We start from the raw sequence: 19,176 nt of genomic DNA on the forward strand, positions 1-19,176 counted from the left end.
GCAGAAAGCCGGGGGTGACGCAGCACTGTGGCACCCCAGGGCCCCACGTTAGCCCCATGCAGGTGCTATATGACCTGAGCCCTTTGCAGCCTGTTTCACTTCCCCTGCAGCCCAAGGGTCCCCTGGGGGGAGAGAGGGCTCCCCCTTTGCCATTCTGGGGCCCCCACCCAGCAGCTGAACTCTGGCCCCACTAGGGGAGCACCATGTCTGCCCCACACTCGCATCTGGCTTCGGGTCCAGCTAGAGTCCTCACCTGCTCCTTATCTGCCTGCCTGGCTCTGCCCAGCTAGCTTTCTCCCCAAAACTTACTCTATTCCTGTCCCATTCAAAAGCCAATGAGGCAGCCATCCTCACTATAAAACCCCATTGTCAGTTAATTTCTCTGGAAATGCAACAGTCCCTCTGAGCATCATCTCCTGCACCAGGATGAGACACCTCAGAAGGAATCTGTCCTGCCAAAACTCAGGGTGAAGCACCTCCACTTGAGATCAGATCATGTCAGGGCTTGTCTGTGCAGAAGACAGGAACCCTGGGGCACCAGAGACCATGCTGAGAACAAGTCTCATTTAATTTACATCAGCCCAACACCACAATACAGATTCGTGCTGACAACCCCATGCTGATGTCCCAGCGCTGTGCTATCCAGGAGGAAGGGCGAAGGGGCATCAGCGAGGACTGCCTGCAGCAGGTGGCCTCCAGCTCCAGAAAGCAGCTACAAAACACAAGCAGCATCAGAGAGAGCAGCCAAGGAGCTTTTATTTCTGTGGAAATGAAGAACCAAAATGAAGTTTGAAGCAAGCCTGAATCCAACCCAGCACATGCAGGAAAAGCTGTTAAGCAGCTTGTAAGGAGTGACAACCAGAAAGTCCATGTCCCAGGGAGTGCTACCATGTCCAGAGCCGACTCCCAACTCCAAGAGCTGTTCCTATGCTCTTGGCATGGCAGGAAGCTCATGGCTACTTTGACTCTGTTGTCCTTCTCCCTGGGGAGCCCCATTTAAAGGTCTTCCAGGTCGTATCTCCACCAGGACCCTACACCAGACCTGCCTTCCCCCCATACAATGTGTTTTGAACTCCTCAGGCAAAGGCCTGGGAAATGCCAAGTGTTGTCAAGCCGGGGCATGGATGGCTCTGTATGTCCCCATCTCTGCCAGAATCATTCTCAATGGCAAGAGCTGGTTTCATCTGCCAAGTCTGTGGGGAAAGCCCCAGCAGACCCTGTTTTCCCACCCTCCCATCCCAGTCCCACAAAGAACAATTTTTTTCCTGAAGCTGTAACTGTCCTTCAAGGAGTTTGCCTTATTTAGTAGGTTGGTTACTTGGTTTCTTTGCAACTCACGGGCACTTAGCATGAAATGTGACTCCCCAAAGAAAGGCCACTTCTGCAGGACTCTCACTCTGAATGTTGCCTCTGCACCTGCAGGATTTCCTTAAACTTTCTGGTCCAGTCTCAGTTGCCGCAATAATCACCCCTGTCTTTGAGTAGTCCTGTGCTGGAGAGCATTTATCCATTGATGATCTTCTGGCTGATGTATCCAGGCATGGTGTAGATCAAAAGAACCAGGAAGATGGTCAGAACAGCGACAATGGACAGCACAACGATATATTTCTTGTACCGCTTCCAGATAAAGAACACAAAGGTCTTCATGGGATTCACAAACCAGTTGAAAGAAGTTTTTGGCCGGCTGGAACAGGAATGGAAGAATAGATAAGCACAGGCTCAATCCACAGAGCAGCACATCATCCCCTCTGGTGCCCTGCTACCCTCATGGATCACCAACTCTTCTTGCTGCTTCCAGACATGATCACCCTAGAGGCTGCAATGACTACAGTGCCTGTGAAAGCACTGGAGACAACAGGACCTGAGCCTCAGGACTGCCCCCACAGAGCTGTTTCTGCACCCATGTGGCTAACGGGTGCATTCACATGGTTAAACCAGAGCTGCCCTTTTCGTGCAAGCAATGTTATGGCATAGCTGCCTTGAGTACCTCACTGAGATCAGCCCTGGCCCAGATGCTGCAGCCACAAGTCCTGCTGGACCCACTCGAGCTCTAGGAAGCCCTGGCAGCCCCAGTCCTGCAGACCCCACCACCCAGGGCCTCATTGATTGTTCTCAGCTTCCTGACAAGCAGATGCTCCCTGTCCCCACACAAACAGCTGCTGAACACACAGCACTGTCCATCCATGGTAAAGGTGATAACACAGATACTCACTTGGGCTTTTCCAGCGGTTCAGGCTCTTTTCGGCCCAAACCAACAGGACTTTTCGCAGCCTCCTCCACAGTCAGTAGCTGGAACTCCGCTTCCACCTTACCCTGGAGGGGGAACGTGTCTGAGCCACAGCCACATGTGTTGCTTTGCAGACCAGCCTGCTGACCACGTGCCCTGCCAGGACTGGGTATTTTTCTCCCAGTTCCATTTACAGATGCTCAGAGCAATTAACTTTTCTCTCCAGGCATTAGCTACAGAGTCTCTCACTTCACAGCCAGCGGAAACTGTGGCCTGGCCAGAAACTAACTGTTTTGCAGACAAGGCACTGTATTGTAATGCACTCCCCCGCTATCTGGATTTGTCTGCAGCCTCCCACACTGGCACTGAGCAAAACTCACCCTTGGGGACAAACAATGGTCCACTAGCAGCGCCATCAGCAGCGAGTCTGCCCTGGGACAGTTGGCACCTGCCTGTCTGGGGTAGGCAGAGACCCTAGGACAAGCTTTTGCTGCTGTCCTGTCTGGTTGATGGGGAGCCATGTGCCTCTTGATTTGCCCCCCTCACTGAGCACTGCTCTATGGGAAGCTCAGAAGAAGACATGAAGTTGGACACCCCCTGCATGACACTGCAGCTGGCACTTCCGGGTAGATGAAGTGCTGGATTTGCAGCAGATGGGACAAGTCTCCAGGACCCTGCACAAAGTCCTGGGCAGCTAGGTCATTGCTGCCTCTGTAGGTTATGTGCATGCAGGACAGGTTGCCATGTCAAGGCAGAGGCAAAACACTGGCTCTCTGCTCACCTGTGCCAGCAACCTGCCTTACCGTCAGGAGGTACTTGTTCCCACTGGAGTCTGTGAACTCCACATCCTCTGGTTTGACTGAGCTGCTCCATTTCTTTTTCTTCTTCTTCTGCTTGTCCTCCCTCTCCTCTCTCTCCTCGTCTTCTTGATCTTTGAGTTTGACAAAGGGCCACCAGCCCCTCATGCGCTTGTTTCGGAAGATGGAGAAGCGAGGTGTTGCATTCTCCTTGGCCATCTTGATGGTGCAATGCTCTGAGCTCTTAGCTGCCCGCACCATGTCATGCAGCTTCAGCTCGATGGAGCCTGCAGGCACAGTGAAGAGGAGAGCTCATGGTGAAATCCTGAGGTCAGCCCCACATACCATTTGACTTTCTGTCTCAGCCATGCTCCCAGCACCACGAGTAGGTCCCAGCTGCCACAATGATCTAGCAGAGTCCTGCACATTTACAGGTGGAGAACCTTAAGCTCAGCATAAGAAAGGACCAGCCTAAGAGTTAGAGACTAAGAAGCAGAAGCCACAGGTCTTGTCTCGTCTCTGATGTGGCCAGTTTGGTTTGCATGTGGTACAGTGGGTTATTTTCACTCCTTTACCATGTCCCACCCTGCTCTTCTCATATGTCCAAGCTCTTCTCGTTCCCCTCTCGTTCCTGCAAATGTCAATAAAAAATTATAAAATCTGGAAAACTCTTTAAAGGTTTCAAGTCTGTCTTACATCTGAAACAGCCTCAGTGCATTTCCCTGCTTGGCCTTGCGCCCCTGTCCTCCTTGGAAGGACTTCCTGTCCCACTTTGGCACTGAGCCCTTGCAACAAATCAGTCTTATCATGTACTGGTCCGTATTGGCAAAAGCATAGCCAGCAACCAAGGGATGTGGGTGTTCTCCTCTGCTCAGCTCTGGTGAGACTGCATATAGTGTCCGTTTTTGGGCCCCAAACACAAGAAAGGTGTCAACTAACTACAGAGAGTCTAGTGGCTGAGATGGTCAAGGCTAGAGTATGTGCCATAGCAGGATGGGTTGAGAGACCCATGCATGTTCAGCCCAGAGAAGAGAGGTCAAGGGAGAGATCTTACTGCATCTCCCACAGCCTAAAGGAAGCTATAGAGCAGATGGAGCTAGACTCTTCTCAGAAGTGGATGATGAAGGCATGTAAGGCAATGGACACAAGCTGCTGCTGCTGCAAAAAATTGAGAATTATGAGAATGGTGCAGCCAGGAAAAGGGGCCCAGAAGGGTGCTGGGAACTCCATCCTTGGAGATACTCAGAACTCACCCAGACAAGGCCCTGAGCAACCTGACCTACGTTGCATGTAGCCCTGCATGGAGCAGGAGGTTGCAATAAAGACTGCAGAAGCCCCTTCCTGCCTAGAAGTTCCTGAGATTGTACATGCCAGGAATCGTTGTGATTGCTGTCTAACACTTTCTTCAGTGCCCGAGTAGCACGGCTGAACCAATCACCATTGGAGGTGCCTCATGGAGGTAAAGACCTTTAAATACACCATGGAAGGCTAATGAATAAGGAGAGTTTTATCCTGCCCAAGAGACAGAAGGGCAAAGGGGCTGCTTTTTAATGGGGAGGCCAAAGTTTGAAGAAGGGAGGGACAACTGAACGGAGTGCTACAAACTTGGGGATGGCAGCAGAAGCAGGAGAGAAGCAGCAGCGTTTGTGCTAGCGTAGTGTGGCCAGAATCACTACCAGCCCAGCTTCGTTGCCAGGCCCTGCTGCATGCCCACCTCAGCAGGTCTGGTTACTGGGAAGCACCAGAGCAGCCAGGGAGCTCTGAGCCCCCAGTGATGGGATGCTGCAACTCAAGTGCAAATGGTCTCACAAAGGTTGCCAATCCCTGTGCCCGCAACATAAGCTCCTGGGAAAGCTGCTCTTTGGCCAAGTCTTTGGGATCTGCAGATCTGAGTGAGAGCAGGGAAAATGAGCAAGTTTATCAGAAAGGCTGTGAGGAAGCAGAACCTGGAAGTCCTGCGGCGTGATAGGCCCTGAAAAAGGACACCAAGGTCCTGGGACAACCATGCAAGCTCAACGTGTCTGTGTAGGGGAGGTGCATATCTCCAGACTCTGCCTATAGCTCACATGTGAAAAACCAGCCCAGGTGACTGCTGAGCTGAAGAACTTGATCTGATGCTCCTGGTGTCCCTTCTCAGAGAGCTGGGCCCTGGGGGAAACACTATAAAACTCCAGCAAGCTAAGGGACAGGTCACCCCACTTCCAGCAGGTCACACCATACCTAGAAAGTCATTAGCTGAAATCCTGTCGTAATCCCAGACCTGGAGGACCAGAACAGCCGGTTCCCGAAACTCTGATTCCTCCACAGAGAAGATAGAGTCCTTCTTCTTGTAGGTGATCTCCTTCTCGGTCGGGAGATAGTTGAAGCGGAAGATGAACCTCCAGTTGAAATTGCCCTCCCCAGTCAAGGAGTTAAAGTGAACGTCTGTCTCCTGCTTGTCATGATCAAGACCCTTTATCCAGCTGCAGGAGAAACTCAGTTATCTCCTACTCCCTGCCAGCCAGCCCCAAAGGCAGAGCAGAAGGATGGAGGGGCTGAACCCCATGGGGTAGCAGGAAAGGAAGAGTCAAAGAGCCAAACTGGACCAACACCTTTGGGGGTACAGCAGTCTATGCAGGGGACTGGAGTGAGGGACCTGGTGCTGAGGCAGGGAGGAGCAGAGGTTCAGAGGAGGCAGTGAGGGTGTGGGGCAGGGCAGGGAGCAGGATGGCAGGGCAGGGAGCAGGACAGCCAGGCTCTGGCATCCCTTTGGCTCCCATCAGACCTTTTCACGTAGATGTCGCTGGAAGGCTCTCCCGTTACGGGATTGACGTCATCAAGGATCACGTCGTCCGTGTTCCAGATAATCACACGCAGCTCATAGCTGTGGGAAGGACACAGGGGTGAGACAGACACATGCTCTTGCCCCCAGTACCTGGGAGGGCAGGTCAAGCCCACACCAGCAGAGCAGCAAGACTTGAACCCTCCTAGCACTGTGGTCCCCTGCCAGGGCTCCTTTGGCCAAGCACAGCCCAGCAGTCTCGCTGCCATGCACAAAGCCCTTCCTGGGGGGCTACAACCCCAAAAGACCCCACAAACACCCACAGTCAAAACAGGCAGCTTTTACAAAGCAAATCCCTGGTGCATGGGAAGCCCACCCAGCACCACTTAGCCATAGGAGCACAGAAAGCCTCAGGCAGGAAGGGACCTCCATAGTCTCTGTTCCAGCCTCTTGCTCTACCTTCATAGTAGATCAGATCACTCAGGGCCTTGTCTGCATGAGTTTTGAATATCTCCAAGGATGGATATCCCAGCACCTCTCTGGGTCACTCCCTCCCTATCCCAGGGTAGCTTCACTCTCATTGGGAAAATGTTTTCCCTATATCCAGTTGGAGTTTCCCTTGCTACAATTTGTGTCCATTATCTGCCATTATCTTGTCCTTTCTTGTGCACCTCCGAGAAGAATCTGGACCCTCCATCTCAATAGCCCCATTAGATAATTGAAAACAGATCCCCTCCTTCAGCTTCACTTCTCCAGGCACCTAGAGGACGTTTGTCCACTAGCCAAAATAGAGCTAGATAAGTAGCTCTGACCTGGGTTTCTATCACCTTCATGTCCAGCCTTAGAGAGATTAACCCTGCCCTTCATAAACACTTGTGCAGCTGAAGCGCTTATGCCCCATGCTGATACACCCAAGAGACCATCCCATGGCCAGAGCTGAAGCAGAGAGGAGGGCTGCATGCCAGGCTAGCACAGACCGTCAGCCTGTGCAGGACTCAGTGGCCCATCCCACCAGGCATGTGCCACTGACCCTCCACACAGGCTCACCAGCCCCAGCCCCATTCCCATGGATGCTACCTGACAGGCAGTCGTGGCTTGATATTGACAGGCGGCGGTGCGGGGACGTCATTTGGAAACATGTCAATCCACATATGCAAGGAGCCCTGATGAGAGAAGACAGCAGAGACACTTCAAAAGACAGACCACTCTCCAGCTCTTCAAGGAGCAAGGGCTTGGTCCTGCCAGGAAAGCTCTCACTAGAAAGCCACTGCTTGGCTCTTTCCATCCCCAGCACTTCAGAGAGACATGTAACTGGATTTTAGATAGGGGAAAAAATTAAAACTACCAAAAATTGCTTATTTCCCTCCCCACCCTGCTCCCAAGAAAAAACATTTCAGCTGGACTGAGTCTGTTTCAAACAGAGGCAAACGTGTCCCTCTGTCTTAACAAGAAGCATACCATGATGCAACGCTTCAGCATAACCAAGAAAGCTAAAAAGTAATAGGTCTGACCTTTCCTTCCTCACGTGCATTTCCAATGCCGACCAAAGCCAGAGTGACTACAGAGCTCTGCTCTGTTACAGACCTCCAGTACCCGAGGGAACAGGAGATGTTTAGTGCAGGACATTGAAACGGTTGAGCTCAGAACACTGCACTGCATAAAACTGAGGAGGAATGTTTCTACTCCAGCCAGCAGTTACGTCGTGCCCCCAGGGAGAAGCCAAGGGGGCAGAATGGGGCTCTTGCAGGGGAGCAAAGCAGCAGTGATAGGGGACAAAGCAGAGGAAGAGGCAGGGATAGGCAAGGATACTACCATCCACTGTGGTGCATGGTGGCAGGGCTCAGAAGGCAGAGCAGGTCACTTCCCACCCACACAGCATCCTCATCAGAGCAGTACTACATGGCCTGAGGAGATGGGAAGGACCCTGGGCCACCAGCATTGTGACCACAATATCAATGGACAGAGGTCCCTTGAGGAAAGGGTGTTCAGAAGCACCATGAGAGGTCAAAGGGTGGATCTGAGCAAAGGACACCAAAGGCCAACAGTCCTCACTTCATAGCAGGGCCAGCAACCCACAGACACAGCTCCAGTCACTCACCCAGGAAGGGGCAACGCATGGGATTCATGCCATGTTGAGGAGGCAAAAGGACAACAGGGGACCAGCCAGGGGGCTGGGAACCAGCTGCCCCGAAGGTCCTTCCCCAGAGCAATATCTAGCCTAGGCAAGGAAACACATCTCACCTGCACAAGCCCAGGGTTCTCCGGGCTATACAGGGACCGTATCTCCACATGCTCTGGTACCAGCTTGTACCCATATCCTGGCATCTCTTCCCAGTGCTGCAGGACGTACAAAGCCTTATGTTCATCATCCACTGACCAGTTCTCATCTGCCACTTCTCTCTTGTTCCTCACAGAAGCCTCTGCAGCAGGACACAGCCAGGTAGAAGATGAAGGTATCTGGCCAGCAAGAGCCACGTCAAGATGTTAGTCACAGGCACAAGTAAGGGAAGATGATGGACTGGGCAAAAAAGCACCTCCCCAGAAAAACAAAATAGGGAGAAGCAGGAGGATGAGGATGAAGGGAATGAGTTCAATATGTTACAGTGATGAAGAAAATTGTAGGCAGGAAGACAAACAAGCTAAGAGAAATAAGAGGAAAAGGGAAAAAAAGAATTTGCTATGGCCCTGGGAAAAGGATCCAGGGGGACCTTTTCCTTTTCCACTGTGACCCTCTGGGGCAGCTTAGGTCCCCATGTCTCTGTGGTAGTGCCAGCAGGTCCATGGATGAGAGGTTTTGCCCTAGAAGTACTCCAGGAAAGCATTACTTGTCACTTGGCAGTGACACGCAGCTGTGCTCTCCATTAATTAACAGTCTGCACAATTGGCTCATTTGGCACAGTGAAGCCAAATGGCAATTCAAGACCAAATCCTGCTGGTAGGGAGAAAAGCAGGAAACAACAGGTGAGGACACAGTGACCCACCCACCCCTGGATTTATGGAGACTATCTGCCCTTTGGAGATCAGTCTGAGACCGAAACCATCTCAAGCAGTCCCCGAGCACAGCAGAGGTTCATGGGGCACCATCTGCAGCCACATTTGAACCAGAGCCAGCTCTCAGGGGAACACCAGGAGAGCACTTAATTTCTCCCTTCCCAGCTATCCAGTGATCCCACCTAGAAAAGGGCAAAAGGGCTTCTGGAGACTCCTCACCCTCTCCTGAGCAGGATTTCTTTCCCCGTCATGACATGACCCATAAGAGGCCAGCAGAAAGCTGAGGAACAGCAGCACTGAAATGACCAGAAGGTAAAGTTGGCCGTACAACGTGGGTCCCCCTCTCTGGGCAGGCTGGGCACAGGGATCATCCTTCCCACAGGCTACGTAGCATTGCCTTGCAGGACCCAGCCATCCACAAGCAGGCCGCATCTGCTCTATCTCCTCCAGGCTGGATTCAATTGCACAGCTGTTGGCCACTGGAGGGAATGTGCACAGCAGGGACAGGCCTGTGCTCAGGGAAGTTCTCCATCACTGCTGGCGGAGTGCCTGAAAGGTTGCTGTATTCTTGGACATCCGTGGCTCTGGCTCAGGGTTTATAATGCCAGTGAGGAGGAAAGAAAAACAGCAAATGAGAAGCAGAAGCTGCCCACAAGGAGGAAATCAACAGTAGTGAGGAACAGTGGGGAGTCACCCAAGGCACCCAAAGCCACCAGAAGCAGAGAGCATCCCGGAAGGACAAAGCCAGCTAAAAACAGGAAAGGACACTGAAAAAGAAAAAAAAAAAAAAAAAAACCCACAAAAAAAAAAAAACACCAACAAAAAAAGGATGCCAGTATCTTGCTGATGGTGGTCACAAGGAGATGGAGGTACAGCTTTGTGCCAGTGTCAGCCATTAAAACAAGCTATGCCTTCTCTGGCTGCACAAGCCATCAAACACCCATGCACATCACTGCTGTGCAAGTGGGTTTACTTTGCTCCACCCATTGCCTGGAAAGCCGCTTTGGGACGTAATGGCCTGGATCACATCTTCCGCCAGTGCAACACCATTATCCACTGAAACCAGGCCACTGAGCACCGAGGATGCTCCCCATGGTGACCCAGAAAGCTGGGTCATGCAGGGCACAGGCAGCCAGCCAGGACACTTCAGGGAAGAGAGGCTGGTGGGTTCCCAGAGCTCTCACCAGCACATGCACTGCTGAGTACAGGCAGCTGTTTAAGAGAGCAGTCATTGTTCTCCAAGCCCTCTGTACCTTCAGGAAAAGCCTCTGGAGGGACCTTGAATATTTTATTGTCCACTTTGACCTCCTCCCGTCTGTACTCTGCTGCAGGGAGCGAGTTTTTCTTGCATAAACCATCCAAGATCTGCGTGGGCTTGAAAGCATCTCGCCACATGTTGTAGCCATTTCTGCATGGAAGGGAGAACATCAAGAACATCTTCAGCTTAGACACAAGAGGTTTTTTTCCTAGGCTGTGAAACGCCCTGCCTTCCCTACAGCACGGGCTATGCCACCAGATTGCTGCTCAGAGTTTCACTGGGAAAACCACAGGCACACAAAAGCTTAATGAATGAAAAGCTTAACAAGCTCTCCTCCCCCAGAACAAGCCAGGCTTGCACCCCACAGAACCATTAGCTTCAGAGCAGCAACAGGAGCAATTCCAGCTGCAGCTCGTAAGTGGAGAGAGGTTTTAACAGTGCTGGGGACTCAACTCTATGCCCACAGCTAATTCTCCAATAGCAGGGTAGGAGAAGAAAAGTTACAGAAAACTGGCCAAAGACACCAGAGAATCCATACTGAATGAGGCCAAAGGAAAACAGATGTCATGAGTCTTGCTGCTCACAGAATTAGGTACTGCCAGAGAAACCGCCCTACTTTCTGAAAGAGGTCAAAATCACATCAATGTCAAGTGAGCACTTTTCTCACAGAACACCAATATGAAAGCATTAAAGGAATTTTTGCTACTATATGCAAAATATATTTGTCCACAGTAGGAATTAGAGCTATCACAGGAAGCTGGTAGGAGTCTAAAGGAGATGGAGTTATCCGTGTAACTTGTAGTGAATCTGTGGGGCACCTGCTCAAAGGATACTGTGGATGCAAGCTCCGTCCTGCAAAACTGGAGGTGCTGTTACCTGCCCAAACAGTAGGCGGAAGAATGCATCTCATGGCCCTAATGTGTCACACCAGTACCTACATGTCGTACTGAGAAGCCACTCCACAGTTGGCCCTGTGCTTGCTGTAGAATCGATTCTCCAAGTCAATCTTGGTCTCCCCAATCAGATCATCAGATCCAACCAAATCATGGTCGAATATTGCCACAGTGAGTTCTGATTCCATGGGAAATGAGACTGTCAGCTCCACAACTCTGGACAGAAGCAGATGGGGAGAGTGCAATTAGCAAAGAGGATGGAAATGAAACACACGCTCTGCTTTGCTCATCCTACACATTTAAGAACTGTGTTTGACAACTCAAAGACCTCTGACAGGGTTTGGTTCTCCGTAAGTTCAGTGTGTGCAGTTTTCAGTGCATGCAGTTTTCAGTGTGCATGTTCAAACAAAGGAGTTACTTTTCCAGGAATGTATGCCCTTGGATAGAGGTCCTGGAGCTAGGGAAAAAAGCTGCCCAATGTTCTGTTGCTGCTTGGATTGCTACTTTGTCTGGTAAATCAAGCCCTTGGCAGTGCTTCCCTCCTAACCCAAAACACTTATGGCTCCTGTGTCAGCCAGAGGCAAGAGATGTGCCTGGCACCTTTGCGTTACAGCACAAGATTCTCCAGCAGAAAGGAACAGAAGACCACACATGCTGGGCCACAGCCTGAGCCCCAGATTTGCACTATTCCTATTAAACCTGCTAGATGAAAACTTCCTGCATACTCTCCAAACACAGGATTGAGCTGCTTTGGGATGTATCGCTCCTTTGTGTCCTTCTGCTCCTGCCCCACAGTCACCACCACGTAGGGGTCTGCCTTGCCATTGGGGTCTGCTGGAGACAGGTTCGTAGCCTGGAATACACAAGAGGTACTGCCGTACATCAGCTGCAGAGAGCAACCTGCACAAGGAACACTGCACAGGCCTGAGACCATCCAAGCCTGCTGGTCAGGTCCCTCCAGCAGCTGCCCTGGCAGTGAAACAGGCACTTGTTCCCACGCAAATTCCCACTCAACAAGCCACCAATGCCTCCAGCTGTCAGCCCACCTCCTTGCTCACTGCCTCAAGGCAGATGAGGAGCTGAGAAATGCCCATCTGGATTTTAGCACCTCCTGAAGCTACAAAGCATGGAAGACTCCCCATGGACAAGATGTAGCTGACTTCCACTGGGCTGGCAAAGCCTTCAACACAGCATCGAACTTTTCACAAGTGCCACTGTTCATATTTACTGAGCAGAGAATGGCAGGAGGTCCACAGGGAGGGGACAGACCTCCAAGCATTACTGCCACCACCACCAGAGACTTACCTTAACAATGTAAACTCTTACAAGAACCTTGATGGGTCTGTTCCTTGGAATGCCCTGGGAGACCCTGGGCTCTGTGCCAGCTTCCTCAGTGGGGTAGACATAGAAGGAGCCCTGCAGAAAAGACATTGCAAGTTAGAACTAGATACAAAAGAGAATATCTCAGATGGGATTGGAGCCACCAAGACCAGCTTCACCTGCCAACTGGAAAATCAGAGCCATTGCCCCATGCAGACCACAGATACATCGTGCCCATGGGGACAGTCCTTTCCAAAGGCACTGTCATGTCCACACGGCCCAGGCAGTTCCTGTTTGCAAGTTAGGCTGCAGGCTGCCAGACCACTGCCAATGCCAGAAGATCTGAACATCTCAAGGCACTTTGGACTGCCAAAGGCAGGGAATACCAGAGGTTTTTAGGGACCTTCTTAAATTAACTTCTGTAGTTGATATTTCAGAGTCTTCAAGAGCTCCTGGGTGGGAGGATGATGCCTGTTTTAAACAAGTTTTACTAATTTTAAAACCAGTGAAGCTCACTCATTCTTATTTGCATACTGAACATACCCAGAGGCCCCAGCCAGAATAAGAGTCCTTTATGCTTCATGCTCTCTCCTTGCAAGAGCTAGAAAATCTAAATCAGGTGCATTTATCAACTAACAAAGGACCACAGTACACAATGGCTTCAAAGGCACCATGGCCTCACATCACCCTGCACACACATGCACTCTTCCAAGGCTTTGCTGGTGTCAGCATGCTCTGAGATACAGGTTGTCCTAAGGATTTTCTTCCACATGCAGCACAAATATCATTTAAATGATACAGGACCTTGTACTTCCCTAGAGAATGTTCATCCTTGTTTCCATCTTCATCCTCATTTGCTTTGCCACGATGAAGGGGGAAAATACACAGCCAGTCTTCAAAATTATCAAAGTCATTTTCCAGTTCCGAGTTGTAGATCTGAAATAAGTAGAAAGTCATTTGGGGCCTTTTCCTGCCATCTTAAAGGGCAGGAGAGTCAGAAAGACCATCCTTTCCCTGCTTCAACCATTTCACCTGGTCCTACCTTACCTCAGTGCAGGGTGTTATGGTTTTCCCTTATCCCCCCCTTATCCTCCAGGTCCATCCTCAGTTGTGCACACACATCCCAGCTTGGCTCCAAGGTCTCACTAGCTGTTTCAAAGCCCAGCAACGATGGGGACCCAGCGCACACTGCAGGTTCTCCTCCCAGTCTAACTTCCATTGCAGGGAGGTGAGGAGAACATGGACAAAGGGCCAGGGTTGAAAGAGGCCAGATCTGTCACACCAATAATCACCTGAAGGGTGGCGATGAGCTTCCTCTTGGGTCGAGCAGGTTCAGCTTCAATTACTGCCTCATCTTCTGCTTCTACATCAATAGAGGATGCATTTAAATTCCCTCCATCTAGAAGTGGCAATAGGAGATTAGGAAATGCTCTGATCTCTCCCATCATCTCAAGTGTCTGTCCATGAAATGACCCCAGCAACAGCTTTCGCTTTCACCCAGGGCTTTGGCCTGTGTCAGGGTAACTGGAGCTATCACTGTCTGTAACAGGTGTCCTTACGGCATCTCAGGTTTCCCAGCAAGGCATGGCTGGATGGATGGGGGGACAAAAATGGGCACAGACTTGCCTGCCTGCATGGCTACTGTTTAGGAAGGAAGTGGGCAGTGACCAAATGGAGGAAGGTGGCTGGACCAGCCCACAGGTGCTGTCAGGGAAGGCACAAATGAGAGCTAACCCTCTTCTTTGGATGGATACTTATTTGATGGACTGCTGTTTTGGGTGGATGTCTAACTGAAGCATCACTACCACTTTGGGCACAGGCACCTGTGCCTGGAGGGAGCATAGCTAGACCTTTCTCTGGGGCACCAAGCAACCCAAGGATAGAGAGGGTGCATCCTTGCCCCGTTTCCCAAAGACCCCAGATCCCTTGAGCACTAACGGCATGCAGGTACCCTCCAGCCCTCTTCTTAAATAGGATTTACATCATTTCTATACTTACTGTCTCACCTCCCCAGGTCATTGCTAGGCAAGTCACTACTTAAACCTCAGCAAATCTGAGCCTACAGCTGTAACACTGTTCTCGGATCATCCGTGTATTATTACTGTCTTTCTGTTACCTCGGAGTAAATCCTGTACCCCAGGTGAGTATCCCACGTGCACAGAGTGATGCCCAGCTCCTGGGCAGTTTTGCCTCTCCACCATTCTCTCTCTCCATCCCACCTTTGCTTCCTGCTCTCACCCTGACAATCCCATGATCCTTGCAGCTGATTTTGCTAACTCAGGAAGACTCTTGCTTCAACACAATTTTCCAAACTTTTCTGAGGCAAGTTTGGTGTTTTCAACTTGAAATAGCCTTTGTTAGCCCTTGTCAATGTTTCCAGTCTCTCTGGTCCCTTTTGTGTTGTTTTTGCTGAATGTTGCAAAGCCGTTGCCTGCTCAGACCCCATTCCCACAAGCCCAGCACCCTCTGGGATGGTTTAAGTCCTGGCTCTCCCCACAGAAGAGCTGGGTATTGCTAGAGGACTCACCTGTATCATTCAGGTCATCATTCTCTGCATCTTCCTCATCACTGCATGTCTGAAACACACACAAACAGTCACTCCGCATTCCTGACAGCAAAGACTTCTCCATCCAAGCATAGGACACTGTCAAAGCTTTCCTGCCAGCAGAGTCAGTAATACCTAGCCTGAGATCATTTAGCATTAACATCATTGGAGGAGGGTATCGAATGAGTGCCTTAATAACTTTTTCTTCTCCCCAGATCTTCCTGCTGGCTTCTTTGATTGGGATTTAAGGGACACAGGGCAAGGAAGGAAATTTGGGGCAGACCTGCTCCCATAGCACATCCTGGGAAAACAGCCAGGACAGAGAGTAAGCAGCATGAAAGCCCCTGCATTGCAGCTAAAATCAGCAATGTCACACTTCCAGAGTGCCTCAACAAAAGCCCAGTCGCGTTCTCAAAACTACTTGGGCACCTAGCCTCAGGGATGTTTCAACATCCATTGCCTGCTGAAATCAGTCCACCTGGTGGATGCATGATACCTGGCTACCTTAAGTGTGCTTGACACACAAAAGCCCATGTTTTCCTGCAGATCCATGCCAGGAGGGCTCCTATGACACTCAGAGCTGTTGAAAACTTCTTCCTCAAGCAAGTGCAGCCTTTTCCTCTCTGCTGGCAGCTGTCACAAAAGATTACCTGGTTATACAGCTCCTTCAGGGACTTGTAGTACTTGGACCACCAATCCAGTTCTTCCAGCTCTGGTTTTTCCTCTTCATATTCATCTTCCTTCTTTACAAGCTTATTGATAGGAATTTTCTTCAAAGGAGCCTTAAAAAAACAGAGAAAAGAGGGAGGAAACGACCACCCAGGACATCCATGCACGCTACTCTAGTGCCCTGGGGGCCTCTGGCAGAGGATGGGAGGTGCAAAGCTACCTGTAGCCCCAGGTTTGTGCTTTGCTACAAAAGCAGCAGTTTTCAATGCACAAGGAACACAGCTCTCCTCCCTGTGCCAGAGCCCAGACATGCAGCAGCGCCGATGAACAAGCAGGGGAGAGGAGTGTTTGGGTCCAGAGCAAAAACTGGTGGTTGAAACCTAACTCTGAACTTCTGAACTTCCTTTTTTGTTTGTAATCTTCAGTGTGGCTTTCCAAACTTCAAAATTTGCTGGGCCCAATGCATCACTCACCTTCACAAGACTCAGGGGGTGAGTGCTGGGACCTGGGTCACCAGCTGTCAGGCCAATGTTTACCACAGTCTGAGAGAGAAGACGCTGGGATGAGATTTTCCGAGCTGAGATGAAGAGAAAGAGCTTCATGTTTCCATGCATTTATTTCTGCCCACTGCTTCCTACTTTTTGGCCAGTTGTTATTCCACAGGAAAACTCTCCCTGCTACCCCACTACAGTGTGATTGCTTTTAAAGCTTTTGATAGCAGACCCTGCAAAAATATTATTGGAAATCTGAGCACAGTGCTGAGACTGGCCACCATCATCAACATGCTTGTTGCTGACTCCCAGGAATTCAGATTTATGAGATACACCTTCCCTACTCTGAAATGACCACAGATCAATAATCCTTTGCTTCTTCCTCTTTGTGCCTTATTTATTTGCATGTTTCCAGATCAGGAGCTCTGGCTGTTGCTATCACAGAGCTATTTAGTGAATCCATTACCCAATGAACAGACCTTGACCTAACGATGCGAGAGAAGCGTAAATCCTTTCAATCCTTGGTCCTAGTGGACCAGCTCCCTAAAGCCTGATGGAGGTCTCACTGGGGACAGCTCTCCAGTCTGGCTATGCAGAGGGTTGAAATAGGTGAATACAATAGTCCTTCCCAGGCTAAACATCTCTTTCCACAGGGATAAGTTACTGTCTAGTATCTAGCCCCAGCTAAATGTCCTGCTGGACTAAGATGTCTTCATGAGCCATTCTCCCTCCTCTAGTTTCTACAAATGCAAGGCAAACAGCGCCTTGGAAAGAGACCCCAAGGAGATGCCACATCCACAAATGAACTGTCCTGCCGGTGTGGTGGGGAGGCAAATGTTAAGCTAACCTTGGAGAAAACCATCTGTAAATTGCCCTTTGCCATCCCCAAAGCAGGATGCCAGCCCTTACACAGCACTCCATTGCTTCCTGAACACCTGTCTGGAGCAGCATGCTACAGACCAGGATCGCCACCTGCCTCCAACCCTAACCTGCCCCACACTGTGCTTTTGCTGGGCATCTTATGGCTCTTGGGAAAGGACTTTGCTGCCTGGCTAGGAGGGAGCGGAAGGGCCAAGGATCTCTGCCACAGGCAGAACCTGCCTGCTGCCTCCATGGGAACCTCGCCAAGCAGCTCACCTTTGGGCACATCTTCTGGTTCCTCCTGCCGCTCTCTGGGAGAGAATTTCATCACATCGGACACAACATGGGTACCCACCAGCACAGTGTGCCCAAATGCCCGCTTTTCCACCACAAAGATGCTGAGGGGAGGATGCAGGTAGACCTGCTCTGGGAGCTCCTGCAAAAGAACCATGCACGGGGTTTGTAAGAGCTAGGGTGATACCTGAGGCAGCCCCACCACACACGGGGAGGTCTGACAGTGCTTTGCAGCTCTGCCCAAAAACCAAAGCCTTGCGGTGACAGGCAATGGCTAAGACTGCTCTTGGTGGGCAGTTTCACAAAAGTTTTGATCTGCAGCTGAACCATGTGGCCACAGAAGAGCAAAACCCCAGGGACAGCTCCCCTCCTGTTACCTTGCCCCATGCAGACAGGCAGTGCGTGGGTGCAGGACGGCCACAGCGCACCCTGGCATGGTAGGACCCCCCTTCCCACTCACCACATCCATGTATTTGACCAGCTCAGTGAAGTTGGGGTTCTTTTTGTAGGCCACGATCACCTCCGACTCCACCTTCTTGCCAGCACATTCAATGATCACCTGGGGCTGATCCACCTCGAACAAGTTCACCCGCTTCAGGTCCCGCAGGCCCCAGAACAGGATCTAAAGCACAACACAAAGCCACTGGGCTGCTCAAGATATGCCAGGCATGACACTGCCACACAGCCTGCAACCTGGCCGGTGCTGCCACCCCCCCTCACCCACAGGACACAAACCCCAAGACAGGCATGAGGCCACTCTCCCAGCCCAGCCACCCAACAGCTCTGGCTGTTAAACTCCTGAGACGGTTTCTCCCTCATGTCAAGCACCTCCATTTCTGGCATCTGCTCAGACCTCAAAGGCACATTTGAGCTCCAAACCCAACTCCCTCCCCAAGCCCTGCCCTCTGCACAGGCCAGCTGTGCTGTCCACTTGGGGCAGTCTGGTGGGAAGCCAGCCCAGTAGAAGACACTGCACCTCTATGCGAAACTCCTTCAGCACCGGGCGGATGCCCTCAGGGATGATGAACCGTCCAGCATGGGGATCTCCCAGGTAGTCGGGCTCCTTGGGCTCCACATCCTCAGGCACTGATGGCTGAACAGGTGAAGCCAGGGCACACCAAGCGATGAAAGCCATTTCTACTCCATCCCATGCCCCCTCTCCCTCCCCTCTTGATCTGTGCTCACAGGCTCTGTCCCTGCAGCCTCTCTTCAGTTGAAAGCCAGATGTGGCTTTCAACAGGGAATTCTCTGGTGGGTCCCATGCAACCAGCTCTTCACCCACACAGCTCTCCCCAGAGAGCTGGCAACCATGTGCAGCTTCCTACAAGCCCCTTACCTCCAAATAGCCACTGTAATCCAGCTCAATCAGTTCAAAAGTGGCAATGAGCTCTCCCACTGCTTTGGTGCCTTTGTAGAAATCAAAGAACTGCAGGGCAGGTTTGGTGTACGGCTCATCGACCAGCTTCACCTGCGGGACAGCAAAGGCCTGGCCAAGGAACTCGGGGGAGCCCTGCAGGAAAAGGCAGAATGGGTCAAAGCATCCCTGCATTATCTCACAACCTCAGAGAAAAGACCATCACTAATTCCAGCTACTCTGGGACAGTTCAAGACCACTCTTCCACCCTTGCCATCCTCTGCTTTGATTTCTTCTGCTCGATCCAGAGCTAGCAGCAGATGAGACGTGCCTGCAGCAGCTCCTTTTAACTCCCAGTCCATCTCCACGGAGAACTGGGCAAATGGCCTGGGACCATGCACCAGAGGACATCAAAGCTAGATCAGGTTGCTCAGAGTCTCCTCCAGCCAGGGTTTGAATGTCTCCAAGGACAGAGATCCCACAAGCTCTCTGAGCTCCCAGGCCCAGCATTTGAACTCCCTCTGGGTGAAAATTGCTTCCTTACGTCAAGTTAGATTTTTTTCTTGTTCCAACTTGTGTCTGTTGCCTGTCATTCTGCCCCTGGGTACCTCCAAGAGAAGTCTGACTCCACCTTTTCTACCCTTTCCCATCAGGCAGCTGCAGACTGCAATAAGACACTGCCTTTGCCTTATCTTCTCCAGCTGAACTCAGCTGT

At 51.1% G+C, this 19,176-nt stretch overlaps 1 protein-coding gene across 1 annotated transcript in view; it reads right to left on the bottom strand.

The window, feature by feature from the left end:
* Window positions 1-1,243: 1,243 nt before the first annotated feature.
* The window catches only part of LOC142417029 (fer-1-like protein 4), a 39,292-nt gene continuing 21,359 nt past the window's right edge, over window positions 1,244-19,176 (bottom strand). The window contains exons 25-44 of the mRNA XM_075517288.1: window positions 18,444-18,617; window positions 18,084-18,200; window positions 17,568-17,729; window positions 17,090-17,249; window positions 15,935-16,038; window positions 15,443-15,574; window positions 14,775-14,823; window positions 13,540-13,646; window positions 13,052-13,183; window positions 12,233-12,343; window positions 11,653-11,780; window positions 10,973-11,143; window positions 10,030-10,184; window positions 8,027-8,205; window positions 6,863-6,948; window positions 5,789-5,887; window positions 5,245-5,486; window positions 3,031-3,311; window positions 2,213-2,313; window positions 1,244-1,684 (exon numbers count right to left, since the gene is read on the bottom strand). Of these exons, the coding sequence (XP_075373403.1) occupies window positions 1,504-1,684; window positions 2,213-2,313; window positions 3,031-3,311; window positions 5,245-5,486; window positions 5,789-5,887; window positions 6,863-6,948; window positions 8,027-8,205; window positions 10,030-10,184; window positions 10,973-11,143; window positions 11,653-11,780; window positions 12,233-12,343; window positions 13,052-13,183; window positions 13,540-13,646; window positions 14,775-14,823; window positions 15,443-15,574; window positions 15,935-16,038; window positions 17,090-17,249; window positions 17,568-17,729; window positions 18,084-18,200; window positions 18,444-18,617 (2,871 nt within the window). The 3' untranslated portion in view covers window positions 1,244-1,503. The remainder of the gene's footprint in view (window positions 1,685-2,212; window positions 2,314-3,030; window positions 3,312-5,244; window positions 5,487-5,788; window positions 5,888-6,862; window positions 6,949-8,026; window positions 8,206-10,029; window positions 10,185-10,972; window positions 11,144-11,652; window positions 11,781-12,232; window positions 12,344-13,051; window positions 13,184-13,539; window positions 13,647-14,774; window positions 14,824-15,442; window positions 15,575-15,934; window positions 16,039-17,089; window positions 17,250-17,567; window positions 17,730-18,083; window positions 18,201-18,443; window positions 18,618-19,176) is intronic.

Source organism: Mycteria americana, chromosome 14, assembly GCF_035582795.1.
Source record: "Mycteria americana isolate JAX WOST 10 ecotype Jacksonville Zoo and Gardens chromosome 14, USCA_MyAme_1.0, whole genome shotgun sequence".
NCBI lineage: Eukaryota > Metazoa > Chordata > Aves > Ciconiiformes > Ciconiidae > Mycteria > Mycteria americana.